The sequence below is a fragment of the Pempheris klunzingeri genome, chromosome 1 (assembly GCF_042242105.1).
Source record: "Pempheris klunzingeri isolate RE-2024b chromosome 1, fPemKlu1.hap1, whole genome shotgun sequence".
Taxonomy (NCBI): Eukaryota; Metazoa; Chordata; class Actinopteri; order Acropomatiformes; family Pempheridae; genus Pempheris; species Pempheris klunzingeri.
The window spans coordinates 27,497,055-27,510,247 of NC_092012.1; the positions used below are offsets into that span (position 1 = coordinate 27,497,055).

Below are 13,193 nucleotides of genomic sequence, written 5' to 3' on the forward strand. Positions count from 1 at the left end.
TTTGTTTGATATATATCGTAGAGTGATTTCTGGAGGCTTGTATACTTCCATATATTCTTGAGACCAACTTTTTATTGTCTTTTTCTTGGTATGCATCATGAAATATAGAAATCAAACTGTATTTGTTTTCCTCTTTGATTTGTAGTTTCTTAATATAATAATCTCTGACTTGCAGATATCTATAGAAGTCCTGCTTTTCCAATCCAAATGTATCTGAAATTGTCTTATAACTCTGAAATTCACCGTTTGAAGTGAGTGAACAGAAGGAAGTGATACCTCTCCCAGTCCACCGTCTGAAGGCCCCATCCAACCTAGCAGGTTCAAATTCTGGATCATATGCTATCCAATTCAAGACCCTGCCAGTGGGACCTTAAGTCTCCTGCCAGATGGCAGCAGGAGGATGCCAAAAGCTGGAATGATGAGTCACGGCCGGTGGGGTCATTATAGACCTGGGTTGCCTTTTTGGTTATGGACCGGTTCTAGAGTTGATCTTGTTGGCCTGGTTACCCTTCTGGGTCTGGCTGTTCCCGTGTCTTAGAGGTTCAAATACAGAGAGACGATGTTGTTGTGCTTTAACAAGTGGTTCAATTTGGCTATCAGAAATAATTAATAATTATCAAAGATAATTAATAATTATTAAAATAAATGAACTTTGATTAAAGTCCACCTCGATTGGGGCACCACCTCGAAAAACGAGGAAAAGACAGCCGTTTTAATTGATTTAGTCTCATAAAAATACTAAACTATCAATATGGAATTATGTGTTATAATTAATTTAATAATTACTACCAAAATGACCACATTGATAGCTAGCTGAAGGATTTTGGAGTTCTTGACAGTGTAGAGGTTGGCAGTGTTCACCCTTGTACAACATTAAAGGAGACAGCAGGTATTAAAACATTTATCAAAACAGAGCAAAATTCAGGGACATCATTTGTTATTCATTAAGGTGAAGGACTTGTACTTTGGTTGTAAGTACAGCTGAAGCAGAGTAGGTATTAAAGACATCTGCTGTTACAGAAACAAAATCAATCAAACAATCTAACTAAGTCTCTATGACTAAACTAACACATAATAAGAGTGTGTGTGTGTGTGTGTGTGTGTGTGTGTGTGAGTGTGTGAGTGAGATAAGGCTGAGGAATGTGAGATGGGCCCACAAAGGTGGGGGGAGAGCCCAAATGGTGATGGCCAGACCCCCTGGGGTGTGGGGAAAAGGAGACAAAGGAAGCTAAGTGCTGTTAGCTTAGCTTTGTCCCTCAGTGGCCTGTTGCAGACTGTGTGTGTGAGATAAAGGTGTCAGGTTAAGAAAGGGTGGTTAGTTGTATGTAGACTCTGTGTCTGTGTGAACAAACTAACATCAACTAAACTGAATGGCTGCACAGTAACTACAACACATCACAATAATCAAACTCAATGAACATTAAAGCAAGTCAATACATTAACCGGGGTAAACCATGTATGCAGTAATGCTATGCTAATTATGCCCAGTTAGAGTTTGTTACCAGTCCTTAAAAGGGGAGACGAAGTGTCCTTGAGGGTGCTGCTTTCTCAGCCTGTTGCTGGAGGAAAGGTGTGATTCTTGTCCGTTGCTGTGTGGTTGCAGGCTGGAGGAATCCGGTCGCTCCTTTGTTCCTGTTAGTTAGCAGCTCTGTGCTAACTTGCTGGTGTGCTCCTGTTGTTAGTTCTGGTTATCAGCTGGCAGACTCTGGGTCGTGCCTGCTGGCGCTGATCTGCTTACTTCAGGCAGGACCTTGTGTCGCTACCATGAAGGAGGTGGCTGTTCTGGCACAGACCACACTGAGGCAGAGCTTAGCTGAGTTGAGCTTCTCTCCTCTTCAGGAAAGATCAGGAGAGCTGGTCTCTCCTCTTCAGGAGAGGGAGCAGAAAAGAGCTGGTCTCTCCACTTCAGGAGAGACATCAGAAAGAGCGAGTTCAGTGGGGGTGAACTGGTTTTGTGGGCCTGCGGTCGTAAAATCATGTGTCCCCTCCGGCCAGTGGCGACTGTGGAGCTGGGCGCGGGGGTGATTTCACACCTATCTGTGAAACTGGGCATTGGGGGAAGGAGTCCAATAGTTCCACACAGAAAAGAAACATGCGGTCTTCACCATGTGCTGTTCACCGTATAGTGAAGCCCAACAATGTAATATGGTGCACTGAGCTCCTCTATTCTCTATCCTCCTCTTCCTCTCCATCGTTATGTCTCATGTCAGCCAAATGTCTGCCTCTAACTTGCTACTTTCCCCGGAGCCTTTCTGTGCTTTCTCATCTCTCAGGTTCCTGTTGATCCTGTGGATCCTGGTCCTGGCCCTGCTGATGTGGTTCTCTGGTTCCTGTGGGTCCTGGTCCCGGTCCCGCTGATGTGGTTCTCTGGTTCCTGTGGATCCTGGTCCTGGTTCTGCTGATGTGGTTCCCTGGTTCCTATGGATCCTGGTCCTGGTCCAGCTGATGTGGTTCTCCACCAGCCAATGGATCTGCGTCTGTCCAAGGCTACAGCCTGTCCGTCCTTGGGAGCTGGATCTCTCCTTCACTGTGGTGCTCCCGGAGGTTTCTCTTTTCCCACTGGGTTTTTTGAGTTTTTCCTTCCCGAAGAAGGAGGGTCATAAAGGGCAGGTGATGCCTCGGACTGATCCACCGGACCGATCCATTGGCCTCATAGACTGCTGGACTCTTTATTAGATTGTTTGTTCGCTTACACTTGTTTATTTCAGTGAACTTTGTAAAGCACTGTGAGACAACTCTGTTGTGATATTGGGCTATACAAATAAATTGAACTGAATTGAATTGAATAATAGGTGAGAATACTCAGTGAGTGACCTGTAGACCATTGGCAGGGTGTGTTTGAAGCTCCTCAGTTCCCTCATGAGAGCCTCTGCTTTGCCCTGTAGATGTGTTTGCATTGGTCTGAAAGGTCAATGATTGTTCCCAGATAATTAAAGTGAGTTATCTTCTTACCCTTTCATAACAAGCCGTGACTCCCTACTACTGTCAAACCAGTCAATGTGCTGTAGGTAGGAAGGAAGTAGGAAGGGCTGTTGACATCCTGCAGACAGGCAACCAGGGCCATGTCATCGGCATATTGTATGAGTGAGTGGTCTTTGCTGTTGCATTTTTCCTCATTTGTATTTATGGATAAAAGGAGGGGAAATGAAGCACACCCCTGTGGAACGTCGGTGTTCAGGACAAGGAAGTCAGAGAAGACTATTAGTATAGCCAGTTGCATACAGTTATCAATATATTATAGCAACTGGGGCCTCTCTTTCTCTGGACCTCCCTGATTCACAGGACAAGGCTGTCACTGACGCTCCGATCACACAGGTATCTCGGGAAAGGATGAGGCTTAACCTGTGCTAAAAGCAGAGGAGAAATCTATAAAATGTACAAGGACATTTATGTTTGCCCTATCTAAATGAGCCTCTATGCGGCCTGTACCAAGCACACCGCCTTTTTCATGGCAGCAACATGAAGCCCTACCTGAACCAAGTATCGCAGGTACGACCTGAAGTCTGCCAGCTGATCTTCAGAGCAACAGGAGCACACCAGGTTAGCACCAAGTTAGCACCGAGCTGCTAACTAGCAAGGAACAAAGGAGCGACCGGATTCCTCCAGACTGCAAGCAGGACAGCAAGGACAAAGAACCACAACCTTCTTCCAGCTGGGCTCAACAGACTGGTCGACCAAGAAAGCATCACAGTGAAGGACTGGTAATGAAGTCTAACTGGGCACACAACTGTATAGCATAGCACACTCACACATACGGCTTTACAAATAGGCCTCGATACCAAATTGATGGTTATATGTTAGTTAGTTAGCTAGTGATAGTTATTTTATCAAACTGAATCAGTTAAATTGGCTTCTTTTCCTTGTTTATCAAGGTGGTGCCCAAATCGAGGTGGACACTGACTGCACTAGTAGTTTTCTGTCCGACAGAAATATATTATTTATATATATATTTCACAACGACTCTCAAAATACCAACATTTGATCGCATTAAAAAAAACTGCAACAGTTTTCATGTTTCAGTTCTACCTGCATACAGTAAACAATGTGTGCATTGTGGCGACGTCCTGTCTAAAAGTGAATGAGTTAACTTTACAGAATGTACAATAGAACAAATGGTAAGCGAAAGAATTGCTGCAGTAAAAGTTTTATCAAGAACATGAAATTTCTTTCTTAAATAAAAGCAGAAGAAAATGTATTTCCATTTTTATTTTCATTTTCGGGACATGTTTGACTATATTCTGTAATCAGGTGTGTGAGCTTCATGGGTCTTAAATCATGAAGCCTTTTTCTGTGTCCTGTTTAAGGCACTAGGACAATGGCTGCCATTTTCCTGGCTTGGGGTTCAAAAGTGGCGTTGAGATACAGCTGTAATAGCTGGGTGAAACTTAGGTTTGTCTTTTCTTCTTTTTTTTGCAAAAGTCCAAAAAAGTTTAATTAGTAACTATTAAGCTGTTGTAGCTGTTAGATACATGTAGTGTTGTAGAAGTATAACAAGACAATGACATAATTAAAGTGCAAGTATCTCAACAGTGTACTTCAGTATACTTTTGAGTAAATGTACTCGGTTACCAGAGGTGAGGGATTGAGTCACATGACTTGACTCAAGCCAGATTCCAGTAGCAAATTTGAGGACTTGAGAGTTGCTCGACTAACACTGATAAAACAGTCGATTTGACTCTGACTTGGGATTCATGACCTGAGACATAACTTGCTTAGCTTGAGACAGATGACTTGCAATATGTCAATATGCTCAATATAATATCTGATGCTGCTCGTGGGGATTCTTGAATCCTTAATTTTGAATTCCTGAATAGTTGAGTCTCTCTCTTAATTAAAGAGTTTGGTCTAGACCTGCTCTTTATGTAAAGCGTCTGGAGATAACGCTGTTATGAATCGGCGCTCTATAAATAAAGATTGATCGATTGATTGATTGAATATGCCAATATATCAGAATCAGCTTTATTGGCTAACTATGTGTTCACATACAAGGAAATGGACTACTACACAGACATGCAGCTTAAAACAAAGACAGTGAAGCTGAACAAAGGTAAACGTGAAAATGTAACTACTGTGTACAGCTACATATACCATAGTCATGGTATGATTTTCATACTCCCACTGCCTCTCATCACCCCAAGATCTAAACCTTTTATCCTAACTAATGTTGTTTATATGTAATATTAAACATAACATTTCCACATACTTTCAGGCTGATATTAAATGGCCAGGACATCTTTCTTAAAGCTTTTTTTTTTTTTTTTGGAACAATCTGCACCAACTCTATTGCACTATAACCCACACACATGTATATTATTTCACATTGTACTTAACTAACTTTTACGGACTTACTTAATTTTAATTCACTTCTATATTATGATGTTTCTATTGTTATTTACTTCTTATTTTTCTTATTCTTTCATATTCATTATTTACTGATTATGTCTTTGTCAGTCATGTTTGTATATCAGGTGTAGTTAGTTTTGCAACCTCTGGGGGTCATCAGTGGGGCTTTTAAGGGAGACTTCCATTGTTAGAATAGTTTCTGCTCTGAATCATCAGTAAGTGGACCTTTGACCTCAGATTTTCCTTTCTATTTCCTTTCTATATAACCCTAACTAAATAAATTGTTCAGTTTGATATGTTTAGGCCTGACATGTATATGAGTGAGTGTCCCCGTGTGGTTTTGGGGTGAAGACTGACCATGAACGGCAGCGTCCCTGGTTTAAACCTCTTTCCCTCCTTCTCTCTACTGTCTGTAATAAGGGCTGTAAATGCCCCAAAACAATAATAAGAAAAACAAGCATGCAAATGCAAAGAAATGCTTATGGACTCTTTTCATCTTAATATGACAATCGCAGTTTATTTTGATGACTTAATGTCAAAATCTTCTATCACATCTAAACATCAAACAATACAAACGCTTGCCTTACCAGGTAACAGGAAACATTATCAGCTCATACAGTGAAATGCATTCACATTCAATCTGCTGGGCATTTAAATAAACAAATAAATACAACTATACATATTGTTTCATAAAGTGTTTCATCTCAGCTGCACTTCACTAAAGTTAACTTAAGGCGCTAAACCCTGAGATTCTTACAGGAACACGTTGGGCAATATGTTTGTTGTCTGTTCTAAACAGAAAGACTTTGTACAAGATGGCAAACAATTATGATAAAAGACACAAAATCTCATCACATGCGAGAATCAATTAGTGTGACTAATATTGTGCCATTCTTTTCCAGGTGCTCTTGGTTCATCGCTGGTTCTCTTTGTTCTAAACAAACAGCATGTCAGATACATCCCTCCTTGTGAGCTTTGTTTCAGGGAGGAGGAGTGAGCGGTCTCCGGCTGTTTGTTCAGTAAAAGTTTGTTACTGAAACTTAAACTTAGGATAGAACATTATACAGAACAGGTGTCATTCTCCACCCTGTAGGACACTGTGCTTGTGCTCTGTTTGGTGTCGTCTGAGTGGACAGCGCTGGATGGATGTTGCAGCAGCCTGCCTGGGTGCTGGCTGGCTGGACATGTAGTCAGTCCCTTGCTTTTACGACATGCAGGGAAGAGTTTCAGGGTTTCATCCGTTTACTGGTGTCTCCCAACCCCTGTCTCATCTCTTGTGGAAGCTGGGACTGTGAATGATTTGAGAAAGCTTTCCAAATGAGTCCATCGTGTCCACGGGTTCCTCTGTTCGGGCTGCGTTCTGTCCCAGCTGGTCAGCGACGTCCAGTCCAGGAGACGAGGCCTGATCCAGAGTGCTGATCCTGGGGAGGAACTGGGCCAGAGCCGGCACACCTCGGTCTCGACCCTGCAGTGTCTGCCGGTGGTTTCCCAGACTGAGAAGGGCTCCGTGTCTGTCAGAGATGTAGATATTGTACCCGTCTGGCAAGATCTGTTCTCTGAAGGTGCAGTCGTCTCTGCTGTAGGTGTGCTGTAAATGATGGGAGATGTACAAATGGGAGATGAACCTTAACTGATCCCTGTAAGAGCACTGGATTACCAAGCAAGCAAAGCAGGACACTGCACACCCAAATACACGTGGCAAATTATTTGCTATTTGATTTACCGTAACTGTGTTGATGATTTTGCTTGCTATGATTTTCCAGTCATTTCTAATATCTACATTTGTTAATGTGGTACTATCTTGTTTTCTCAGCTGTACACGTCTAACACACACCTTAGCAAAAATCTTTGAATTTCTTCCACTGGTTTTTCTTTTTTGCAGATTCAGAAATCATCTGACAAAGATTTCCAGTGTTTTGTTTCTCTTACAATTTTTATTTGATCACTGTATCTATGTTTCTATTCACTGGTATCCATACAGCGACATGAATCCTGAATTAGAATGGCATTTGCAGTCAGCAGTGCATGAATGGTGTTTTTAGAAGGCCCCCTTTTTTATCAAGAAAACATATGGAAATGGAGCTGCAAGTTCTACGACAGCTGTTTGCTTTGGCCAGAGAAAGACAGCCAGAGGCCAAGGTTGTTGTTGCTGCTGCTGGGTCTTTTCATTCAGGTTTTTCACTTTGCAAACACATCCTACCCTGCACCACACTGGACAAAGGTTCATGAACTGCTCGTCTGGCTCAATGAAAGCTTGACTGCCATGCAGTGTTTTCTGTGTTTTAATAACATATAAAAAGCAGCAGGAAGCCTCAGGTCAACAGTGCACAGAAATGTGTCTGGAGGATCCTTTAAACTCTTTCGTCAAAAAATTGAATGCATAACCATTTTGCAGAAGAATTGCTTTTTTTACTTTATTTTGAAATGCTGCATTTTATCAAAAGTTCATCATTGTTTTACTGTTTTTACAATAGTTAATAGTGAGATTCACTTAATTCTTCCTACTTGCAACATTTGAAACAGCTGAAACAGAAAGTTAAAGGGACAGTTGAGATAGAAATACTAAAAGAAATGGCTGTTAAAGTGGAAGTGCTAACGGTTGGATTTACGGTTGAACTCTAAGTGCTGAATGAAGTTAAAACTATGAACTTAGGTGTGAGTGCTGAGTGAAGTTGAGGCATCAGCTGAAGTGAAAGTTTTGAAGAGTCCCTGTCCTGCTAGTGCTGCAGCCATGTTTTAACTTAACTGTTTTAACTGTGAGGATCTAGAGCTGAAATATTAATGGTACAACATTTTTTTAAAGCATTTCTCAAGACATAAGAAATGAAGCACATAAATTATTGCCATATTCCACGTGATTATAAATGGCAATGTGATTTTGAGTGAAGCTCTGGTTTAAATTCTTCTTTACCAAATTGTGCCTTCTCACACCTGTTGGCTGTAATACAACAACAACGCCAAAGTATTTATGAACAGCTGCAGGAAATAAATGCAGTGCACAGCTGGGACAGACACACATATAGGATCTAACCCATTTATCTGGCTCAACAAGGCAGAAAATGAAAAACATTGGATGTTCTTATTTCCAAAGCAAAGAGCTCTTAAGAGCAGCAGCAGAGTGCTTTGGAAGGAGCTCTGCAGCGTTGTGATTTTTAAGGTGTGTGTGTGGGGGAAAATGTAAAAAGCTAGAGACTATGTCTCTTTGTCTTTGGCTGCTTCAGCTAACAGAAGACGCTGGGGGAATGTGATTGGCTGAGAGACGAGGAGGTGGGGGTTGGTGATAACTGTTGGGAAATGTAACAAACAAAAAAGTTAAACAGTGAAAATTTATTTCACTTTCATTTATTTAATTTGAACAGAAACTGAACTCCAATAAACGTAGAACAATAAAGTTAAAGTTGCATTGACCATTGACCAAGTTGTTAATTCACTTATTAAATATCAAGTTATAATTTTCAATAATTTCTGTATTTGTTTTTTATGTTTGATGTATTTGTTTCTCATATAATCCGTCTATATTCAGAGATTTGATGAATGCATTTCATCAGCAGAAGAAAGTACTGTACTCTTCTTTTTTTTTACATAAGTAGTGGTTATTGGCTTGTTATTAAACGTGTTAAATTTCAGTTAAATAGTGTTCTCAGTCATCTTATTTTAAAACATAGCTACATTCATAGCTAAATGTATTTCTTGATATGCTGCACAACGTCACATCCGGGCATCACACTAAAATAAAAGGTTGCACTCTACAGTGCTAATTAGACAAATGTATCCTTTACCTTAGTTGACATTTGAAAAGATAAATGGATGAATCACTTCTTTTCATGTCATTAACAACCAGCAGTGTGTCATCTGTGAGATCTTACCGATGAGTACAGTCTTCCATCTGCTTCTATGCAGAGAAAGCTGGCAGTCTGTACCCCTCTGATGGCCACACGGCCTGGATCCACTGGACGGATCTCCAGCAGACCTGCAGTTCAAATGTTCATTATAATGACGGTTCCCATCAAACATCCTCCAGTCATCAGTGGGGTTTACCGACAGGCAGCACAGGTCTACAATACTTGACTTACTGTACAGAGTTTGCTCTACAGAGCCATGGATCTGTCCATCTCCACTAATCAGCAGGTGCAGTCCTGGTCTAGCGGCGTACAGGTGCCTGAGTCGGACCACCTGGTCCCAGCCGTGGGTGATGTGGGGCCCCTGGTCCAATAGGGGCATGCAAACAACTCCAACAGCAAAATACATACTAGCAATGGATAGAAAGAGCACGAGCAGGGGCATGATCGGTCAGTTCCTGTGTAAGCTCTGTGTTGCTGCTCCCCCCAGATGGCGGTGTGAAGTAAGGTAGTCTCCCCCCAACACAGCCTTTTAAATGTGGCCCTTATCAGCTGCTGATAACCCTTTTTCCCAAATCCAGTTCCCAGAAGCAGACCACAACACACCCCTGCATGACGTCCAACTAAATCCTAGCTCTCCCCTGTCACACCTATGCAAACTTAATTCAAACCTCTGGCAAGTCACCGTGGTGTTCGATGTCATGCTCACTAGAATTATTTATAACTTCATTCAGTGGGGAGGTATTCTGCGACAATGCATAAAAATACATGAATGCATGAATTTCAAATTCAGAAACGTGATTGATTAGAACTACTGTTTGGTAAGTAAAGTTCCAGAGGACACTGATGATTAGTCAAGGTCATAACAATGCCTATGGTTGTTACTGTTTCATAGGTAAGCGAGGAAACGTTTTAGAGCATAAACTGTCAGTGTAGGATACGACTTGTATGGGAGTTGCACCTCCTGCTCCAGAAGGCTCAACAGATACTGGCCTCAAATACACCACCCTCTGCCATCCACCACACACACTCCACATACACTGAAGAGGAGGTCACCTATGACAACACAAATAAAATAGGCAGTTTCATGGAAATACAACTACTGTAACACACACTAAGTACTGTTTATAATCATGGAAGCAGGTCATTTCCCATATGCTGTATATTATTATTATTATTATCATCATCATCATCATCATCATTATTCTTATTGTTATTATTATTATAATAATAATAATAGGAAGTCCCAGTAGGGTGCATTTACGTGCATTTAGCCAGCCTACTTAAGACTGTAGAGGAGCTACTGTTGTTTTATATACACTGTTGCCCATAAAATTGGAATAATTGTTCAATACCCCCAATTTTGTTAAAGCCTGAATACACAGTTTGCAAAGGTTAATTGTGGTTTAAGTTTCACTGTGGTATGTTTGGAAGAGTTTGATCAATAAAGTTGAGAAGATATACACAACAATCACATTGTCACAACCATTTCATGAGAAGAGGTAAAAAACATTTTATTCCAACTTTATGGGCAACAGTGTATAAAGTAAATTTTGCATACAACGTCTTTATTAAACATATTACACTGTTATAGATCAGTTCCACTTCTTTTATGATAGTAAAACAGCTACTTAAACATCAGTGTGTGCAATGCATCAGTATTAACAATATGATCATGTAATAGTCCAGCGCTCATTTTGAGGCTTTTATTTTTAAATTTGTACTATTTTGCAAATATAAATTTTTTGTGTTTTTCCAGTTCTACACTCAGTAGTATTAGTAGTAATTACAATTCCGGACTTCTACTTTTAATGGATGTAATGTACCTTTACTTACTTTAATGAAGGATCTGACTACCACTGTAGTAGTAATAGTACCAGTATTAGTAGTAATTATAATTTTCTCTTTGCCACTGTCACTTGCTTATGTGTGGATTCTTACATACTCTTAATTGAGGAGATCCAAGAGGTCTTGGCCTGCTCCATATAAAAATATCTTGAGATCTATGAGATGTACATTCAAAGCTGACTTGACTTGACAAGTAGCAGAAATATTGGGCAATGCAAGATATTTTTGTATTTCAGGCACACAGTACTTTACAAAATCATTTAACATGAATAGATTAATGTCAGAATAGCATTAATGAATCAAAGATTCATCAATCATAGAAATCATAGAAGTAGGATAGTAGCAGCAGTAGTAGCCGTAGTACTACAAGTAGTACTGTTAACAGAGGCAGCAGTATTAATATTAGTATTAGTACTAGTGGTATAAATACTGTTTTTGTGTTTGTTGCTATGTGGAGAGCGGTCTGACAAAAGGAACAATCCCAGTAGGACAGTGAATTAAACCTTGGCTAAGGCTTACTGTACAGACTGCATGCGTCTTATACTGATGATCACATTGCAAAATTATGTTACATAAAGAGCTACCAAATGTACTCTGTCAATTTGCACATTTTGTATTTGTGGATAGGGTAAAGTCTACAGATCGGTCTTGGATCCAGGCAGACAGGAGCTGTGAGACTGGGTCACTCCACACTGAAATAACAGACTTCTTTCCGCTCTTATCACGTTCTGGCCTGTGCTTCCGCTGCTCGGCCTTCAATTTACATACAAGTTAAACTGTAATGGAGAGCAAACAACACCATTCACCAAAATGCAACCTGGGGCCTACATTTCGCAAGCTTATCTTTTGGTAGGTTTTAGGATTTGTAAATGTGTCCTCTCTGAGGGAGAATGGTGTTACTGCCTGTGTTGGTTGTGGCACTTTGACAAAAATCAAAATATCTGCACATCTTCTGTCACTAGGTGGCAGCCTACAATAGGAAATGTTTTCTCTAGCCCGACTTTTGTCTTTCTCAAACACAACATAGTTGCTCCAAAACCCTTTACAGGAAAAGAAATGAACAGAAATATAATAAAGACAAAAGAAGCCCAGTACAGGGACACTCCTACAGCAGTCCAGGAACAGACAGAGGAGGACGAACAGAGAAAAGAAGAGAAGACAAGAAGGAGGAAGGAGGAGTGATGCAGGAAGAGTTCGGACCTGGATTCTGGAGAATAAGTAGAATTAGGATTATGAGGAGTGGCATGTATTTATACATACATTGGAACAACAATTTAAGATAAGATAAGATAAACCTTTACTCGTCCCACGTTGGGGAAATTTGCAAATTTGCATTGCAAAGATAAGCTAAACAACAGGTGCCTATATAAGTAGAATATAATATAGATAGAATAAAAAAGCTTAAGAGGCATAAGGTAGAGAAATACACTGTTGCCCATAAAGTTGGAACAATTGTTCAATACCCCCAATTTTGTTAAAGCCTGAATACACAGTTTGCAAAGGTTAATTGTGGTTTAAGTTTCACTGTGATATGTTTGGAAGAGTTTGATCAATAAAGTTGAGAAGATATACACTTTATTTATCAAAAATAAATCACATGAGAAGAGGTAAAAAAACATTTTATTCCAACTTTATGGGCAACAGTGTAGTTCATGACAATACCACCACAGACACAGATTCTTCTGTTTACCCCAAACTGTGTGTATATTAAGACTATTAAGGTTAAGGTAATATATATATGTATATATCTAAAGAAACAAGTCATGTTAGCATAGTTAAAGTATGGAATGGTAAGTGGACTGTATTTGTATAGAGCCCTCCTAATCTTTTCACCCACTTGAAGTGCTTCAGCACTACACACAGGAGGACTGGAGAAGACTGTTAATTCACAAATATTCGTAGTTCGGGAACGATTTAGGGTTCAGCGTCTTGCCCAAAGGCACTTTGGCATGCAGACTGGAACCTTCTGATTAGTGGGCCACCCGCTCTATCTCTGAGCCACAACTGCTGAAAGCAAATATTTAAAACACAACTAAAATGTAAGTAAAGATAGCTCTTTTCTGTTCATGTGATCCAGTGAGTCATGACAGTGACCCAGCATTACCCTGACCATAAGACTGAAGCAACTAAAAAGGATTCAGCCATCATTAATGTTACAGATAC

General features: G+C 40.3%; 1 protein-coding gene across 1 annotated transcript; it reads right to left on the reverse strand.

The window, feature by feature from the left end:
- Positions 1-6,093: 6,093 nt before the first annotated feature.
- fgf19 (fibroblast growth factor 19) lies at positions 6,094-9,739 on the reverse strand. The gene is made up of 3 exons (XM_070834987.1): positions 9,417-9,739; positions 9,210-9,313; positions 6,094-6,931 (listed from the first exon to the last, which is right to left on the reverse strand). Exons 1-3 carry the CDS (start codon positions 9,625-9,627, stop codon positions 6,611-6,613), a joined length of 636 nt encoding a protein of 211 aa, XP_070691088.1. The 5' UTR covers positions 9,628-9,739; the 3' UTR covers positions 6,094-6,610.
- Positions 9,740-13,193: the final 3,454 nt, after the last annotated feature.